General features: G+C 43.6%; 1 protein-coding gene across 3 annotated transcripts in view; it reads left to right on the forward strand.

Moving 5' to 3' along the window:
• Positions 1-20,327, forward strand: part of ABCA2 (ATP binding cassette subfamily A member 2) — a 104,376-nt gene that overhangs the window by 30,298 nt on the left and 53,751 nt on the right. For all 3 annotated transcript variants that reach the window (XM_033138284.1, XM_033138283.1, XM_033138285.1), the window contains 8 exons: positions 1,583-1,694; positions 3,041-3,207; positions 10,473-10,600; positions 12,267-12,365; positions 12,830-13,015; positions 14,765-14,983; positions 17,175-17,503; positions 18,935-19,094. In XM_033138284.1, coding sequence (XP_032994175.1) covers positions 1,583-1,694; positions 3,041-3,207; positions 10,473-10,600; positions 12,267-12,365; positions 12,830-13,015; positions 14,765-14,983; positions 17,175-17,503; positions 18,935-19,094 — 1,400 coding nt within the window. The remainder of the gene's footprint in view (positions 1-1,582; positions 1,695-3,040; positions 3,208-10,472; positions 10,601-12,266; positions 12,366-12,829; positions 13,016-14,764; positions 14,984-17,174; positions 17,504-18,934; positions 19,095-20,327) is intronic.

Genomic DNA, 20,327 nt, shown 5'->3' on the forward strand with positions numbered 1-20,327 from the left:
TTCATGAATCTGGTGTTCTTCAGATGTTTTGGTCTAGAACTCCTATCAGCCTCTCCAAGAACACCCATGCTTCCAGCATCAGCATCATCTAGTTGTGCTGCCTGAGGCTGATGGAAGTTGTACTTCAAAACATCTGGATGGCACCAGATTGGCATAAGCTCATCTAACCCTTTGGACTTCTGTAACTAATATATAACTCAATGTAACCTTCATTTTTCTCACCCCCTTCTTAACTTGTTGGGATGCTATTGAAATCATAGTGCTGTAAATTGTGCACCAAAGCGGAACAAAGATCTCTGCAAATTTTAATTTGGAACTAAGCTAGATTCAATCATCTGTTTGTAACAGTTTGATACCAAAGAGCCTTAAAAGTCTGAGTTTATGGGATACCATCAACAATGGTATCCCATTGTTCACAATATGGTTTGCTCACCATACTCTAGACCCACCAGCCTTTTAGTTCCATTTGTGGCTTAGCTTTCCTTCCTCGCTTTGCATTCCCCATCCTCATTTTCTCTCTCCTGACTTCTGCAGTTTGGGAAACTAAATATATATACAGATCCACAAGTGATGGGCCAAAGGCTATACGGGAGGCATAGGGTGGTTTATGCTGTGCTTATTCAACTCTTGCTACTCATCAACCTTCTTTCTCTTTCCTTCTAACCTACCTTCACCCTAGGATGTTTTTAACTGGCCAGCCAGAGAGTAATGCTCCTATGAAAAGGATGAAAGGTCATTGGTTGCCTCACTCTCCACGGAAGCAAACAGGATTTTAATTCATTAGGCTTCAGGGATCATTTTCTTCTTTGACTTTAAACCTAGAGAGTAGCAAGTAAACTTTGTGTTGAGCTCCTAAACATGCTCAGTCGGAAGTAGCTGCAGACTGGAGCTACCAAACTGACACCATCAGTGGTGTCTAGTGAGTGGATCTGTGCACATTGGCACAGTGGCATGCAAGGGGTGCCTCCAGAAGGCATGTGGTTGGCATCCCTTAATCCCCCTCTCCTCCCTTGCGTCATGCTTGCTGGCATCATTTGGCAGTTTCAAGGATTGTGTGCTAACTACCGGTATTATCTGAATTGTACTGTGGATGCCTACAATCCAGCAAGTTTTTTAAAAAAAACAACAGTTTTGTCATCAACTTCCAATTTCAAACATTTGGGGCTGCAAATACTCTTCCATTATGACTCAAAAATAAGGAGGTTTTGGAGAAATGTTAATCTTTGAAATTTAGGGAGCAATGGGCTTAGCATCTGAATAAGCAATGAATTTTGAAACGCAAGGGAGAATTTTGACTTGATTCTATGCCCCACTTTGTAATGAGTTTGCACTGTCACACCACGTGGGTTTTGTATGTGGGTGTGGGTGCAAATAGCCATTCAGTATCAGCTTCTATCTGTTGACTTTACATCATGAGCTAAGTGGAGAGAATGACTTCTGACCCTTCAACCCTCTGAACTGTACAGGTACTCTCTGAATAATGTTTACTGATCCAGCAAGTGCGCTACTCTCTGAACTACTTGTGGGTCTCCCTGCCCTATAAATTCCCCCCTCCCCTCCTCTTTCTTCTCCTCTTCTCTAGCATACTACACAGCAGCCCCTCTCACCTCTGCTGGGATCTTGCCAGTGATGCAATCCCTGTGTCCCGATGGACAGCGAGATGAATTTGGCTTCTTGCAATATTCCAACTCCACGTGAGTCCACCTCTTTGTTTCCCAACCTACGCGGGAGGCGTCTTCCATCTGAAGGGGGCACCATGTTGGCAAAGACTGCATTATACAGTGGCCTGCTAAAATAAGAGAGAGAAAGGCAGACACCTTCATATATACAGCAAATGTGCCTTCTCTGATGTCAATAGGCAGGGAGTTCCAAAGATTGGGTGCTGCCGCATTAAAATATCTGATTTCTTACAACTGCAGGACAGTATTGTGTGTCACCTGTAACAGTGTCTGTTCCACTGATTTATACAATTGAGTGTGCACATATCCAGTAAGGTTATCCTGCAATGATGGTCTTTTAGGTGGGGCTTTTAAAACTCCATGTGCATAATGCAAAGTCTGTGTGTGTGTGTGTGTGTGTGTGTGTGTGTGTGCGCGCACACACACACACACACACACACACACATTTCAGAGGAGTATTGACATAAGCAGCAGAAGGTTTCATGGGCATGGACTTTGTGCTACCAGATGCAGGGACTGTTGTCCTAAGTTGACACATATGGGTGTAGAAGGTAGAAAAATAATAAAAGGCAGGATTAAATGAAGATAAAAGGCAATGGTGGTAAAATGTAAACAGCACAGTCTGTGCTAATTTGATGAAAGGTTAAATGCATGCAAATTAAACACAGTGATGATTCGTAACAGCAGTTCTTGGAAGTAACATTAGTATTGCTAAGCTGGTCAGTATCTGTAATCAGTGGCGTAGCTAGCTGCTAGGGCACCTGGAGTGGCACACATGCCGTGCACCCAGGGGCCACCCGTGGGGGTGATCAGTGCAGTGATCTCCACCTGTGGGGCCAACCAGCGAGGCAATCCGCAGCAACCCCCGCCCAGAGGGGAGATTGGTGCGGCGATCCCAGCCTAGGGGGGATTTTGTCACCTCCCCTCAGAGATGGCACCCGGGGTGGACCACACCCACCGCCCCGCCCTTCCTATGCCCCTGCCTGTAATGGAGCAGGAAGCCACTGGTTTTTTTATCCAGTGGTAGCCCTGCTCCGAGTAGACCCACTGAAGTTAATTGGCATCACTGACAGGCTCATTATTTACAACAAGTCTACTCTGAATGAAATTTAGTCGCATGCAACCCATTGTCTCAGTTCAGGCCTGAACACCCAGAACAAAATTTTATTATTCTTAGTTCCAAGCCAGCTGAATTCCTCTGTTAGAGAAAACTGCAGTATCACAAAGAGTTGCAGCCCAGTTGATTTGCTTCAGCTGTGCCTGTTTGGAGGTGTGGTGTTGATACTTCCTCCTTCCCCACTCAGTGCCTCCTCCTCCTCTGCAGCTGTGATAACTCTTGGTTGGTTGGTCCTTTCTCTTAGAGTAACGCAGTTGCTGGAGCGGCTCAATGAAGTGGTGGAGAAGAGTAACCTGTTTGATCCAGATCATGCTGGCCTGGAGGAGGAGCTGGAGTCCTTACGGCGCCACCTGGAGTCTCTCAGCAGCAGTGAACCCAACACCATGGAGACTCATTTCAGCAACCGGGCAGGTGAGGTCCGAGGCTGGACCTTGCAGGGGGAATATCTGTAGCTCAGTGGCAAAGCACACAACTGAACCTAGATTACTGTAACATGTTATTGGATTTCAGAAACTTCCGCTAGTGCAGAATTTGGCAGCCAGGTTGCTCACCGGGGCATGACGGTTTGAGCTAATTGCACCAATCCTGATCCGATTGCACTGGCTTGCAGTTACTTTCCAGGGCCAATTCAAAATGTTGTAAAGCCTTAAAGACCACAATAACTCAAGGACTGCCTCTCTCTTTATGAACCTACCTAGACCCTGAGATCATGCTCTGAGGTCTTTCTTTGTGTGCCTCCTCCATGAGAGGTCCAGAGGGTGGCAACACGAGAATGGGCCTTTTCTGGGGTGGTTTCCCATTTATGGAAAGCTCCCCTAGGAGGGACACCTGGCGCCTTTATTGCATATCTTTAGGTACCAGGCAAAATGTTTCTCTTCAGTTAGGCATTTGGCTAGTTAACATTCTATGGCCTTTTAAATGTGTTGTGGAAACGTGGATTATTGGTTTGTGTTTGTTCTTATTTTTATTGTGTATTTTGTGTTTTTTATATTGTAATTTTTTTGTGGTGAACTGCCCTGAGATCTAAGGATGAAGGGCGGAATACAAATATAATAATATATAATAAAATGTTGTTGTTGTTCAGTCGTTCAGTCGTGTCCGACTCTTCGTGACACCATGGACCAGAGCACACCAGGCATGCCTATCCTTCATGTTAGTAGCTTCGAGAACACTGTCCAACCATCTCATCCTCTGTCGTCCCCTTCTCCTTGTGCCCTCCATCTTTCCCAACATCAGGGTCTTTTCCAGGGAGTCTTCTCTTCTCATGAGGTGGCCAAAGTACTGGAGCCTCAACTTCAGGATCTGTCCTTCTAGTGAGCACTCAGGGCCGATTTCCTTGAGAATGGATAGGTTTGATCTTCTTGCAGTCCATGGGACTCTCAAGAGTCTCCTCCAGCACCATAATTCAAAAGCATCAATTCTTCAGCGATCAGCCTTCTTGATCGTCCAGCTCTCCCTTCTGTACATTACTACTGGGAAAACCATAGCTTTAACTATACAGACCTTTGTCAGCAAGGTGATGTCTTTGCTTTTTAAGATGCTGTCTAGGTTTGTCATTGCTTTTCTCCCAAGAAGCAGGCGTCTTCTAATTTCGTGACTGCTGTCACCATCTGCAGTGATCATGGAACCCAAGAAAGTGAAATCTCTCACTGCCTCCATTTCTTCCCCTTCTATTTGCCAGGAGGTGATGGGACCAGTGGCCATGATCTTAGTTTTTTTGATGTTGAGCTTCAGACCATATTTTGCGCTCTCTTCTTTCACCCTCATTAAAAGGTTCTTTAATTCTTCCTCACTTTCTGCCGTCAAGGTTGTATCATCAGCATATCTGAGGTTGTTGATATTTTTTTCCGGCAATCTTAATTCCGGTTTGGGATTCATCCAGTCCAGCCTTTCGCATGATGAATTCTGCATATAAGTTAAATAAGCAGGGAGACAATATACAGCCTTGTCGTACTCCTTTCCCAATTTTGAACCAATCAGTTATTCCATATCCAGTTCTAACTGTAGCTTTTTGTCCCACATAGAGATTTCTCAGGAGACGGATGAGGTGATCAGGCACTCCCATTTCTTTAAGAACTTGCCATAGTTTGCTGTGGTCAACACAGTCAAATGCTTTTGCGTAGTCAATGAAGCAGAAGTAGATGTTTTTCTGGAACTCTCTAGCTTTCTCCATAATCCTTTTTTTTTAAAAGAAAATTTATTAGGTTTTACAAAGTAATAAAGACAAGGAATAACAAAAACATATAATAACAAACAATTACAAAATACAAAATATAGAAAACAGAAAAGAAAAACATTAAAAGAAAAAGAAAAACAACAACATCATCTTATATCTTAATCTTATTCTACATCTTCTTTAAGGGGGACTTCCCCCGTCCTCTCTCCAGCGTTCAGTTCTAATTTACTTTAGTAACTTTATAACTATTTATAAATCATTCACCTTAACTATTCAGTTTTTATTCTATCTCTTTAAACTTAATTATATATTCCAAATATTCATTACTTTAATTGCAAACAAACTTATCTTACTTTCTTATTCACTATTTTTCTAACATTGCCTAGCTGTACCTATTATCTATCTCTAATTTCACTTCAAAAAATCAAATTTTCACGATGTTCCAAATAGTCCTTGAATTTCTTCCAGTCTTCCTCCACCTTCTCCTCCCTCTGGTCTCGGAGTTTCACGGTCAGTTCTGCGAGTTCCAAAAAATCAATTAGCTTCATCTGCCAATCTTCTACGGTTGGGAGCTCTTCACCTTTCCAATTTTTAGCGATCAGAATTCTAGCAGCTGTTGTGGCATACATAAAAAACACTATCTTTCCTGGATATCTCATGGTTGGTTATGCCCAATAGGAAGGCCTCTGGTTTCTTAGAGAAGGTGTATTTCAACACTCTTTTAAGCTCATTATAAATTTTCTCCCAGAAGTCCTTAACCTTTGGGCACGTCCACCACATGTGATAGAAGGTACCTTCCACTTTATTGCATTTCCAACATTTATTACTTGATCTATGATACATCTTAGCTAGTTTAACTGGTGTCAAATACCATCTATATAACATTTTCATTATGTTCTCTCTTAATACATTAGATGCCGTAAACTTGATACCTTCCCTCCATAGCTTCTCCCAGTCCTCCATCATTATGTTATGACCCACATCCTTAGCCCAGTCTATCATTGCCGATTTCACCATTTCATCTTTAGTATGCCACTCTAGCAATAGGTTGTACATTCTGGAAAGATTTTTAGAGTTCGGTTCTATTAATTCTGTTTCCAATTTTGATTTTTCTATCTGAAAGCCAATTTTTTTATCTAACTTAAAAACCTCATTTATTTGATGATACTGCAACCAGTCCGAAACACCGTCTTTCAATTGTTCGTAGCTTTTCAGCTTAAAAGTTTGACCATCCTGTTGCAGTATATCTACATATTTTAACCAATTCGCAGACATATTCGGTCTCTTGTACGCCTTGGCCTCCACTGGAGAAATCCATCTGGGGGTTTTTTTCTCTAGCAAATCTTTGTTTCTACTCCAAACCTGATACAAAGCATTTCTAATAATATGGTTCCTAAAAGCTTTATGTACTTTGACTTTATCATACCAAAGATACGCATGCCAGCCAAACGCATTATCATGTCCTTCCAAGTCCAACACATCGGTGTTAGTTAATCTAAACCAGTCTTTCAGCCAGCAAAAGGCAGCAGCTTCGAAGTATAGTCTCAGGTCTGGGAGGGAAAATCCACCTCTCTCCTTAGAGTCTATCAAAATTTTATATTTTATTCTGGGTTTCTTCCCCTGCCAGACAAACTTCGATAAGTCTTTTTGCCATTTTTTAAAGCAGTCTGTTCTATCAATTATAGGTATCACTTGGAATAAAAACAGCATCTTTGGTAGTATGTTCATCTTTATAGCTGCAATTCTTCCCATCAGGGAAAGCTTTAATCTAGTCCAAGTCTCTAGATCTCTTTTAATTTCATTCCATAATTTCTCATAGTTATCTTTGAACAGGTTTATATTCTTAGGAGTTAGGTTCACCCCCAGATATTTCACCCTTTTAACAAAATTCAGTCCAGTTTGTTCTTGTAGTTTCTCTGACTGCAATTGTGTCATATTTTTTGTCAGTACTTTTGTCTTGGCTTTATTCAGTTTAAATCCTGCTACTTTCCCAAATCTATCAATAGTTTCTAAAGCTTTGGGGAGACTTTTTTCCGGTTCTTGTAGGGATAACACCACATCGTCTACGAAGGCTCGAAGTTTATATTCTTTCTCTCCCACCCTTATTCCTTTTATCTGTTTATCCATTCTAATCATATTCAGGAGTACCTCCAGGACTGTAATAAAAAGTAAAGGTGAGATAGGGCACCCTTGTCTTGTTCCTTTCTCAATCCTTATTTCTTCTGATATTACACTGTTAACAATGATTTTAGCTTTCTGTTCTGTGTAAATGGCATTTATGCCATTCATGAACTTTTGACCGACTCCCATCTTTTCCAAGTTTTTCTTCATGAAAGTCCAAGAAACATTGTCAAAGGCCTTCTCAGCATCAATAAACATCAATATAGCATCAGTATTTATCTTCTTCTCCAATCTTTCTAATATATCCACAATATTCCTTGTATTACTATTTATATGTCTTCCAGGCAGAAAGCCTGCTTGATCGTTATGGATATAGTCGTTCAGAAGCCTTTTTAATCTTGTGGCCATGACATTTGCAAAGATTTTATAGTCCACATTCAAAAGTGAGATCAGTCTACAATTTTTCATCAATGTTTTATCGGAATCTGGTTTTAAAATCAGTGTAATATACGCCTCCTTCCACGAATCTGGTGCCCTATCCCCTTCCAATAAGCCATTACACACGTCTTTTAATGGCTGAATCAGCCAGTCTTTCAAAGTCTTATAATATTTGGCAGACAATCCATCTGGTCCTGAGGCCTTCCCTATCTGCATGTTGTTTATTGCCTCTTCCAATTCTTGTATTGTAATTGGGTGGTTGAGTGATATAGCTTTTTCCTCTGGGACTCTATGTAAGCCATTATTCTCCAAGAATTGCTCTATTTCCTTCTCCTCCACTTTGTCTTCTTTGTACAGTTTTGTTTATAGAATTTCTGGAAACATTTCCTAATTTCCTCCGGATTTTCCACCAACTTTTCATTAATTTTTAAATTTGTGATGGTATTCAGTTTTTGTCTCTTTTTAATTTGCCAGGCTAGCAATTTCCCACATTTATTCGCAGAATCAAATGTTCTTTGTCGCATCATTTTAATTTTCCATTCAATTTCTTGATTCATAATTTTTGCGTACTGGGACTGCAAGATTTTAATTTCTTTCTGAATTTGTGTATTTTTGGGGTACCCTCTTAATTTCTTCTCTTTTTCTTTTAGTTCATTCAATAATCTTTCCTTTTCCAGATTCTGTAGTTTTTTCTTCTTCACTTTTTCTCTTATCAGGAACCCTCTCATCACTGCCTTACTTGCGTCCCACACAATCCTCTTTTCAACTCCTTTATTAAGATTTAACTGGAAATATTCTTTCATCTTCTCCGCTGCCTCTTGCACTAGCCTGGTATCTCTCAGCATTGCTTCATCCAATCTCCATCTAAAAGAATCCTTAGGATGGATTTTTAAATCCACTTGTACCGCATTATGATCAGAGCAAGTCTTGGGGCAGATTATTGCCTTTTGTATTTTTGGTGCCAAGCCTTTTGAAATCCAAATGTAATCTAGCCTCGACCACGACTGTTGTGGTTCTGAAAAATAAGTTGCTTCTGTTTCTTGTGGATTTTTCAATCTCCATGCATCTATCAGATCCAAATTATCAATCATTTGGAAGAAAGTTTTTGGCAGTTTCCCATCATTTGTAATTTTTGATCTTTGTGATCTGTCCATTAAGGTGGAAACTGCACCGTTGAAGTCTCCTAAGCAAATCACATTGTAATCCAAATAGTCCAATAACAGATCGTGTATTTTTTTTTATAAAAGGCTGACTTTTTTTCATTCGGTGCATAGAGTCCCAGTATTATGTATTTTTCGCCTTGGATTGTAATTTCAATTGCTATATATCTCCCTTCTTCATCCTTGAACAACTGTCTTGGGCTAAATTTCTCCTTTACATAGATTACAACTCCTCTCTTCTTGACTTTATCCGATGATATGAATTCTTGACCTAGCTTTTTATCTTGTAATATCCTTCTGTGATGCCGAATTACATGGGTCTCTTGTAAACAAATAATGTCCAGTTTCTTTTGTTCCAAAGCATGAAAGACCCTGTGTCTTTTCGGCCTCTGATTCAGGCCGTGAATATTCCACGTTAAAATCTTCAGCGCCATCTTAGAGTTTAGTTCCTCCAACCGCTCCTTCCTCTTCCTCTTCTTCTTCTTCTTCTACTTCTTCTTCTTCCTCTTCTTCTTCTTTCTTCTTTCTGCCCGCAGCTCCCCTTCCCGTGGCCGGTTTCCCTGGTGATACCAACTGGTACAATCTTGCAGGGTCCAAAGAAGAACCTGCGAAGTCAGCAATGTGTTTGTCCAAAAACTTTTTCTTGTCTTCAAAAGACCTTATTCTTACTCTTTTCTCTTTGTATGTGAAATTGAGGCCTTCTGGAAACTCCAAACTAAAGGGAATCTTTCTTGCTCTTAATTCTGTTGTCAAATCGTAATAATCGATCCTCCTATTTAAAAAGTACCTCGGGATGTCCTTAAAAATGATTATCTTTTTCTGCTGAATCACCAGGTTGTTCTTATAATGGAAATCCAAAATCTGGTCTCTCTGGAATCTATTTTGAAGAATGACCATGCAATCATTTACCCTTTTTGGGTTCTTTTTGCCTTTTGTTCCAAATCTGTAAGTCTTTACTATAAAAGATTGCATAATCCAACACATGTTTGCAATTTGGTTTCTGGTTCCTATGCCCCTTCGAAATCCAGCTTGCACTTCTGGGAGTTTTTGGTCCACATACTGCTTAAGCCTGCCTTGTAGAATTTTAAGCATAACCTTGCTAGCGTGTGAAATGAGTGCAATTGTGCGGTAGTTAGAGCATTCTTTGGCACTGCCCGTCTTTGGGATTGGGATGTAGACTGATCTTCTCCAATCCTCTGGCCACTGCTGAGTTTTCCAAACTTTTTGGCATATTGAGTGTAGCACCTTAACAGCATAATCTTTTAGGATTTTAAATAGTTCAGCTGGAATATCATCACTTCCACTGGCCTTGTTGTTAGCAAAGCTTTCTAAGGCCCATTTGACTTCACTCTCCAGGATGTCTGGCTCAAGGTCAGCAACCACACTACCTGGGGCGTATAAGACCTCCATATCTTTCTTGTATAGTTCCTCTGTGTACTCTTGCCACCTCTTCTTGATGTCTTCTGCTTCTGTTAGGTCCTTTCCACTTTGGTCCTTAATTGTGGTAATCTTTGTACGAAATGTTCGAAATCTTTGTACGAAATCTTTGTACGAAATGTCAAGATATAATAAAATAATAACCTGAAAAATCTTCAGGTTCAGTCCCCACCATCCCCCATTAAAAGGGTCAAGTAGCGGATCAGGGGAAGGTGCTTGGGGTGGAACCCATGATGCCCTGCATACAAAGCTGGTGCCCGACAGCTGAGTGGCGACCCACTGGTGACAATCCCTGCCTTCCCTTCAACCTTATCATTTTTTCTTTTCCTCCTCTAACCCTGCAGCCCCTGGCTTCACGCTGGACTCTACTGCCAAGGACAAGCTGGAGTTCCAACGGTTCCTCATGCAGAACCTTTCTCTATCCAACGAGACTGCTGAGCTGTTGGCAGGGTCCAAAATTAACCTCAAAGAGGTATGTGATTATTATCTAGCAGTGGGTGGGGAGGAGGTACCTGGGGGGAAGTAGAAGTTCCTGAAACCAGAGCTTGGCACAGCGTTTGGCTGCATGTTAGGGTTGGTCAGGCAGTTAGAGCTGCACCTTAAATTACTGGTTGTTGTAATTATCCAATGTGTTCATGTCCCACATTTCTCCCAAGTTGGGATTCAAGGCAGCTGGAGAACATTTTTTTAAAAGGGTAATAAAAACAAAATGGTTAAAAGCGATAGTTAAAATGCATTAAACACATACATTAAAACATTCAGGTGGGTATATTTCTTCTTTTCTGGTACTCTTTTTTCTGCTCCCTTGATTTGAAATTTTGTTATCCTATCCTTGTTTGTTTTGGTTGTTTTGTTATTGTTTCATTGGTTTGATTTGTTTTACTTTTATGTACATTATACACAATGATGTAAAAACTTAATACATTAAAAAGGGAATTCTGTTTAAAAACCAAACAAAGCAAACATTAAAACACATTTGGAAGCAGAATTGAAATAGAATTTGGCATGACTGCAGCCCAGTGGTCAGCATGGTCTGCACCTTAATTTTCAAACACCTGTCTGAATAAGAAGATCTTAGACTGCCAGACTGAGCTTTAGATAATTTTTGGCTCTAAATTTGGTATATTTATGGCCACCCCCTTAGCTTACTGTGCTGCTGCTGCTGCCTATATGGTCCTGCCAGGAATGGCAGACATTGTTTTCTCTCTTCCCCCAGGAGTTCCCCCCTCCCCCAGCAGCCTTCCCCAACCAGCTGCAACTCCAGTCAGTGGTCAGGGATGTTGAAGTCCAGCCACATTTTAAGGAAAGGAAGTCTGCCTCAGAGGAAGGGCCTGTGATGATAGAGTGTTGGTTCTGAACACTGTCTGAGTGAGAGTGGTGCTTCCTGCCTTCACTCTAGGATGACCAGCAGGTGACAAAAACAACAAGGAAAAGGGCAGTTGCTACAACTGTCTTCCAGGGAAAGGGTAGCATTGGGATAGTTTGGCTAACTTTATCCAATCCATGCCTGTGGATTTTGGCTCAGCCTTACTTTATTATTATTACTACATTTATATCACACCTTTCCTCCAAGGAGCTCAAGGTGGTTCTGTGGTTTCCCCTTTCTATTCTACCCTCACAACAACCCTGCTGTGTCTCTGGAGTCATGTCTCTGGAGCTGCAAAATTGATCCCATGCTCTCATGTTGGACACAGATTCTCTGCCAGAGGAGCAAGAACAACAGTTGCAAACCCCAGAACACACTGAGGTAGCAGTGGAAGGCACAGTGCACAGAACAATTCCTGCCACCCACCCAGAGAAGAAAGAGACATGTGGTGGTGACATGTGACTCTCTTCAAAAGGAGATGGAGGCAGCAGTGTATGGAGCAATGATTCATTGTTTCAGTTGTCTCTATACTAATGCACAGCATATGAGAAACAAACAAGAAGAATTTGAGCTCTTAGTAATGGGTGACAAATATGACCTAATAGGCATATTACTGAAATCTGGTGGAATGAGACTCATGACTGGAATGTAGAAATTGAGGGGCATTACCTATTCAAAAGGAGGGAGGAGGGGAGACTGCCCCTGTTGGAATGCCAGCTCTGCCAAGAATGTAAGGTGCCAGAATGATCAGCTAACTATTTCTCCACTCCAGGTTTACCGACTGTTTTTTGGCACCTCTCCGGTCTCCGCAGAGGGTTTCCACGAGCCATGGGACCAATTCAGCACAGCTGAGAAGCTGCTTCATCTGGAGGTGAGATGGTTGCCCTGTGGTCTGAAGTAGGCAGGAACACACCACAGTGGGTTGCCAGTTTATTTTAGATGAGTCATATTCTGCCTGCCAGCTACCGGGGTTCTTACATAGAAGGTGGGCTATGTAGGTCCTGTGGGGCCCCTCTGGGTGTCTGAAGCGCATAGCCAAGATCCACTCATTGCAGACTAGCTGTGCCTTTAACTCAGTGACTGGGAACTATTTTCAGCCAAAGACCCACATTCCATCACAGACAAGCTTCCAGAGGGGTTGCATGAGAGTGCTGGGTGCAGCCAGAGGCAAGAATACGAGCGGAAACAGATGTGGCTCTTAACTATATTCAGCAGCCTGCATTTCAGCCATGTAAAAGTCAGAGCCATCCCTATCCAAGCAAACAAGCTACACGTTCACAATTGAAGGGCTTTATTCTTCTTGTTCATCTCCCTTGCCTCTTTTCTCTTTACCAGGAGAGTCTTCTGGGCAGCTGGAGGACTGTGGAAGATGGGCTGGTCCGCCAGGCTTTGCGCCATCCTCAGAAGGGCTCCCACAAGCAGGCCTTCCTGCACCTCCTTTCTCATGCCTTGGGCCTTGCTAGCCCTACTGCAGAGTCTTCCAGTACCTACAGCCCCCAAACCTTTGTAAAAGACATGGAGGTGAGAGACTGAATTTGGAGGTAGGACTTTGTGTTGGGTGGTGGGAAGTAGCTAGGGGCGGGGGCTACTGGTACCTCCCAGGCAGGATAACCCAAAAACCTACCATGGGCTGGAATTGAGTGGTGGACCCAAGGTGGTGGTTTCTTATTGGTGCGTATTCCATATAATTCAGTGTGGTTTCAGCTACATCTTGTTTTCTTTTTCAGTGGGGCCTGTTGCAAGGCCTTCCTTCCTTCCTTCCTTCCTTCCTTCCTTCCTTCCTTGTTAAGGTGCTTATTTATACCTTGTCCTTGGGCTCCCCAATGTGGAGGTGCTCAAGACAGCTTTATGTTAGAAACCAGTGAAAAGGACAGCAAGAGAAATAAAGATCTGACCCCCGATAACTTGCGACAGGTTGTGATTTACTTTCCTCCAGAACAGAGTGAGATCAGTTTTTGTTTTCAAGCTTCCTGCATTTAGGGAACTTGAAAATCAGTGGTGTTTTAGTTGAATGCACAGAAAGGACAGAAGAGATTCCTCTGCAAAAATGTCATTACCGTAGACACACCTTTGTTTAAAGCAACCTTTTTCAACCCGCTGTCCTACAGATACTTCGGGGTACAGCTCCCACCTGCCCCCACCTTCGCACACAGGCCAGGCTGATAGAGAACACCAGATTTGGCAAATGCTACTAGGCAGCCAAATAATTGCAATAAAAAATTAAAATATTTGTTGCTCTATTTTTGTTATTACTGTATTTTTGTGGGGAAGGGGGGGTTAATTGGATGGTATGCAGCTAAGTTTTACTTATTTGAAATTAATGGACCTGAACATAGTCATGCTCATTAATTGCAGTGGAAAAAATGCTCTCTGGTTTGTCTGATAGTTCCCCCTCCTTCCCTCCATTCCTCAGCCAAGCAAACAAGGAAGTAAGAAATGCTCTCTCTTTGAATATCTGAATCCGTGGTGTGTACTGTATTGCAGGGTTTGGGTACTAATTCATCATGTTCGAAGAAGTGAATTTTAACTTAGCAAATGTTTATAAAGCAGGATCTGGATGTATTTACTTATTTATTCACATTGTTTTCATTACATATCTAATTACTTTTAAACCATAATCTTTTATACGTCATTGGCTCTGCGTGTTTCATCTGCATTTCTTTTAATTTTTCTTAACCTGCCTTGAGTCCTGAGAAAAAGCCAGGCTATCAAGAAATAGCAGCAGCAACAACAACAACAACAAATAATTCTTAATTTATTAATATCCTTCCTTGCTCCCAAGCTGGGACTCATAGCAGCTGTTCTGTAAGCCTTCCCTGGCTCACTCTTCCCCAAGTTTAAAAAGAACTTCACTGACATTCTGCGACATGACTGCCATTCTCAGGGCTGACCCTCCCATTGGATAGAGTGGGATAGCTGTATCAGGCAATAGACATGGGAGTGGGCAGGAATCGGCTGGAAGGTGTTGAGAGGATTGGATTTGTGTGTGCCATGCATGGCCTGTTCCTTATCTCCTAAGCTAGCATTCTTTCTGCTTTTGGGTGTGACGGAGGGCACTGTCCTGACTCCAGCACTGCCATTCAGCTGCCAGTCTGGTTGGCTTCTGTATACTGGCAGGTTAGCAACATGGGCCAGCTATGACCCCTGCTATTGTCTTCAGCTGAGAAGTTGTGCTGAGGGCTCAAGGTGGCATAATGTCTGAGTGCGGCAGACCAGAAATCGTTGCCAGCATTGCAGGTAAAGATGTCCTTCATCTCTTCCTTTTCCCAGAACATCCTTTTCACGGCTGCTGTGCTGGAGAGCCTCACCTGCCAGCAGAACCAGGATGAGCTGAGGCGCATCCTGGTTGTTCCAGAGAGCCAGCTCCCTCTTCTGCGAGCGTACCAAGCCACCGCCTGCAATAAGAGCACCAGCCTGCGCAAGGAGTATTTTGGACAGCTGGCTGCAGAGTTGAAGGAGCAGCTGGATGCTCACAAGATCATCAGCCAGGTGGGTGCAGGATGGAGAGGGACCCTCATGCATACACCAACCCAGGTTTCTTGCAGCAGTAACAATATGGGTCTGTGCCTGCCTGGATGAGGTGCTCAGTGTTTGGCATCTCATGCTACTTTTCTGCTTGTCAGCTCAGATGCTTGATATCCAATGTGTTTCGTCAAGGGGGCTGCCTTCAAGCTGAACTGCAAAATTGTTCAGATCTGTTAGCTTGATTCTTGTTCCTGGCAGCCACTGGCACTATGGTCCAAGGCTCTTCAGGTTTCATACATGCGCGTTAATGCTCCATTTGAAAATAAACATGTGCTGCATGGGTAACAGCGTGCTGGTGATTGGGCCAGTGGCCTATCTTGTCTGACACCCTCTTTTCACACAGGCCAAACAGATGCCCCAGTGGGAGGCCTGCAAGCAGGACCCAAGTGCAACAACACTCTCACTTTCTGTGGCTTCCAGCAACTGGTATTCAAAAGCATTGCTCCCTCTGAGTATGGAGGCAGATCATGCCCATTGTGGCTAGTAGCCACCGACAGCCCTATCCTCCGTGAACTTGCCTCATTCTCTTTTAAAGCCACCCAAGTAGGTAGTTATTGCTGCCTTCTCTGGGAGGGAGTTCCATAGTTTGTGCGCTGCGTGAAGATGTACTTTTTTTTACCTACCTTGAATTTTCCACTATTTGGCTTCATTGGATGTCCATGACTTCTAGTGTTATGAGAGAGGAAGAAACCCCTTTTTCTGTCCACTTCTTCTATGCCACGCATAATTTTATGAATTTCAATCATGTCACCTCTTTCCCCCAAACTAAAAAGTCCCAAATACTGCAACCTTTCTTCATAGGAGGGTCACTATATCCCTCTCAGATGCTGCTTGACTCCTATCCACCATGGCCAGCATGGCTAATGGGCAAGGATTGCAGGAGTTGCAGTCTAATTTGGCTAATCTGGAGGGCTACAAATCACCCACCCCTGTTTTACACTATCCAGCAGGATAGTGGCAACTCATGAGCAGGGCATGGAGGCAGCAATTTCCCCTCCAAAGACTTTGTTCCCAGCACCTGATGCTTGAAGGTATAATGTTACCATATGTGGAAGTCCCATTAGCACTCACAGTTAATAACCACTGGATAGTACTCTCCTCAATTAATTTGTGTAATCCTTTTATATCATAAAATGTATATATGGCTTGATTGTAAAAAACAAACAAACCTCAAAGCAATTTACAAAAAGAATTTAATGATAAAATTATCAATGAAAACAGTTAAAAAAAACTGTTTAAAACATTCAAAATAAAATCAATGATAAACTAAAACAGATTCAAATGCCCAACAGCATTCTATATGCCTGTGTAAAGGTAAAGGGACCCCTGACCGTTAGGTCCAGTCATGAATGACTCTGGGGTTGCAGCGCTCATCTCGCATTACTGGCCGAGGGAGCCGGCATACAGCTTCCGGGTCATGTGGCCAGCATGACTAAGCCACTTCTGGCGAACCAGAGCAGTACACGGAAACACTGTTTACCTTCCCGCTGGACCGGTACTTATTTATCTCCTTGCACTTTGACGTGCTTTCAAACTGCTAGGTTGGCAGGAGCTGGGACTGAGCAACGGGAGCTCACCTCATCGCAGAGATTCGAACCACCGACCTTCTGATCGGCAAGCCCGTGGCGCTGTGGTTTAGACCTTATATGCCTGTGTAGGCCAGTCTAAACAAAAATGTCTTGGGCAAGTGCTGAAAAGGGTACAGTGAAGAGTCTGCCTGGTGTCAGCAGGCAGGGAGTTCCAAAGTGTGGGTGATGCCACACTAAAAGATCCAATTTCTTACAAATGCAGAACAAGTATTATGAGGCACCTGTGACAATATGCCAGTTAACATAAATCAAAGCAATCTAGTGGGCATACATGGGGCAAAGCGATCCATTGACAGACCTGTGAAGGATTATTCCCATCACTGGATATGTGGAACCTCCCATGTTTAGAGGCAGTATATTCCTAGGGCACTGGCAGAGGCTTAAAATAGTCCTGGTTACGGACTGTCTGTCGAGTGGTGGTGGTCTGTGGGTAATGTCTGCTGCTCAGTAGGGTCCCCATGAAGCCCTGCTGAACTCTTGTGGGATGGAGCGGGGCAGGAATCTGCTCTGTGAAAAGGCCAAAATCCCCTGGCGATGCTGACTCCTCCCTTGCCCTTCTCACGCAGCTGAAACTTGACGAGGTGAACAGCACGGCGGCCAGGAACCGTCTCCACACTGTGCTGGAGGACCTGATGGAGATGGAGAACGTCTTGAAGGACGTGGACATCCTCTCGGCGCTCGCCAAGCTCCTCCCCAAGGGTGCCTGCACCTCCAAAGCGCCCACCACCACCTCCAACAGCACCAGCTCCACCGGGAACTTCACCTCCAGCACCAATTCCAGCGCTGAGGAGGGCAAGGGGGAGAGTGAGGCACCCACAGAGAACCCCCAAGGGCAATGCTCGGCCTTCGTCCAGCTCTGGGCCGGCCTGCAGCCCATCCTCTGCGGCAACAACCGGTAAGGCCAAGTGGCCCAGACCCTGGCAAGACTTTTCACAGGCTTCTAGAGGACCTGTAGTTGGCAGTGCTTCAGCCCCAACTGTCAACTCAGCTGTTTCGTTTATTTTATTTACAGGGCAATTGCAAGTTGTGCAAGGGTTACATTATATCTCCAGGGGTTGCTCGTAAAGGAAAGTCTGAATGACCCCTGGAAAAGCCCTTCTATACTGAATGGCCCAAATCTTGCAAGACCCCAAGACAGTCCCATGAGATCTCACAAAAGCCTCCCAGAGCCTTTGGATGACTGTCCAAAGAGCCTCATAAGCAAGGTGGAGGGCTTAAGAACAGCCTTTTGCAGAAGCAGGTATTGAAGCCTCTCTGCCTTATTTACCCAGGCTCTGGGACAGTTATGCAAGGCTTTTGGAGGCTTCTGCGAGATCTCATGGGGCCATCTGGGATCCTGCAAGTGTCTCCAGAGGCCAGTAAGAATAAAACAATGACATTGTCAGTTTAAAAACAGTTAAAAATAAGATATTTTAAAGCACTAAAAGCCATGTCTGTTAATTTCAGTGGTTCTGCTCTGAGCAGGACCAACGTTGGTTACAGCCCTTAAATCACTGGAACTCTCTGGGCTGATTTATGCCACTGAAATCGCTGCACACACCTATTATTATTACAACAATTAATGTATGATTCACCTTCAAAACCACTGTCTCAAGGCGTCGTACACTTAAGATAATTAAAAACTGTTATGCAGTATGGCAACCATTTCATTTATGCTGCATGAAGACCAAACAAGAAAGCCACCTCAAACTCACAGAAACCTATGGAGAGATCCACTGGATTAAGAACTCGGGTTATTATTGTGTCTGCCTTTCACATTTGTTTGCAAATCTAGGGTACAGTACAAACCAACCATCAGACCCAAGGCAATAAAATACACACAAGTCTCACCATCCACCCGCTCATTATCCACTAATTCACTTAATCCAAACACAAAGAATTATACCCAAACCTTGCTACCCGTATGGCTGATTCAGATATCTGAACAGCCAGAGTTTGCCCACTTCCTTACTTGTTTGTGCTTTGCTCTCTGTGGCAGCCATTTTCAGCAACTATGGGGAGAGGGAGCGGGCAAAGCTGTTTTTCCTTCATTTTTCCTTTGCTGGTTGGTGTAACCATTTTCGGAAGAAGCCATGACAGGAGCGAGTGAGGGGGAGAGATCACAGAAATGTACCCATAGGAATCAGTAGAAATCGTTGACTTATTAGGCAAATGCTTGCCAAGGAATGCATTTTGTGCGGATAATGGGACCTGCATGTACAGCTTAATTTGCAATTCTGGGGGAATGAAATGTGAATGCGGTGGTACTTGGCAGCACATTTGTCTTTTTCCTCTTCCCTGTGCAGGACCATTGAGCACATTTGTCTTTTTCCTCTTCCCTGTGCAGGACCATTGAGCCAGAGGCCCTGAAACAGGGCAACATGAGCTCTCTGGGATTCACCAGCAAAGAGCAGCGGAATCTGGGCCTTCTCGTTCACCTCATGACCAGCAACCCAAAGATCCTCTACGCTCCTGTGGGCACAGAAGTGGACAAGGTCATCCTGAAGGTGAGGCAGTGAGGGAAGCTGGCTTTGGAATATGCTACTGAACGTCCCTCACCTCTCCCCCTGCCCTTTCCTTGTTAGGAAGCATGGGGCTCCATCTGCGTTGTGAGCCTGCATCAGTTGCACCCCAGTTTAACTGCCTTGTGGCTTTCTACCAGAAAATCCTGGGGAAATTGGAATTCGGCCAGGGTGCTGAGAACTCTGGATCTTTTTGCTGATCTAGCAGGCTGTTCTTGCATGGCAAAATATCTGGAGATTCCTGGATCTCCTGCCTCCCAACATGGCTTAACGGAAGTCTTATTGGGACAGATGAAAGAAAGTACTTCTTCATGTGGAACTCACTCTCACTTGGATGGCTTTAAAAGAAGATTGGACAAATTCATGGAAGGGACTCAGGTGGCGCTGTGGTTTAAACCACTGAGCCTCTTGGGCTTGCCGATCAGAAGGTTGGCGGTTCGAATCCCGTGATGGGGTGAGCTCCTGTTGCTCGGTCCCTGCTCCTGCCAACCTAGCAGTTCGAAAGCACGTCAAAGTAAAAGTAGATAAATAGGTACCGCTCTGGCGGGAAGGTAAATGGTGTTTCTGTGCGCTGCTCTGGTTTTGGTGGTCCGTTGCGCTAGAAGCGGCTTAGTCATGCTGGCCACATGACCTGGAAAAACTTTCTGCGGACAAACACCGGCTCCCTTGGCCTGTAAAGAGAGATGCGTGTTGCAACCCCAGAGTCGTCTGCGACTGGACTTAACAGTCAGGGGTCCTTTACCTTTACCTTTTTTATGGAAGACTATCAAAGTGGCTGCTAGCCATGATGACTCTGCGCTGTCTCCATGGTTTGAGGCAGCCATGTTTCTGAATGCCAGTTGCTGGAAACCAAAATAGGGGAGAGGGCTCTTGTGCTGGAATTCTCCTTGCTGGTTTCCCAGAGACATCTGTGACAGTGTGGCATGAATGAAATCTTTATTGCTAAAAGCTATAATCTGTCACAATTGGTCACAATGCGTAGAATACAAATAATTAATTTAAAACTCAACAACAACAACAACAACAGCAACAACAGCAAAGCAAACATACAAAAATGTGAAAATCGCACCTGTATAAGTTAAGCACTCCACATCTCACACTCCCCCTTATGATACTTGTCTTGGTCCTAACTCTCAAGTTACTTGCAGCCAAGGCAAATTTTGCAACCAGTGCAGTAATAAATGCATTATTACCAGCCAGCAAAATAGAGATTTGCTC

The sequence above is a fragment of the Lacerta agilis genome, chromosome Z, assembly GCF_009819535.1.
Source record: "Lacerta agilis isolate rLacAgi1 chromosome Z, rLacAgi1.pri, whole genome shotgun sequence".
NCBI classification, from domain to species: Eukaryota; Metazoa; Chordata; class Lepidosauria; order Squamata; family Lacertidae; genus Lacerta; species Lacerta agilis.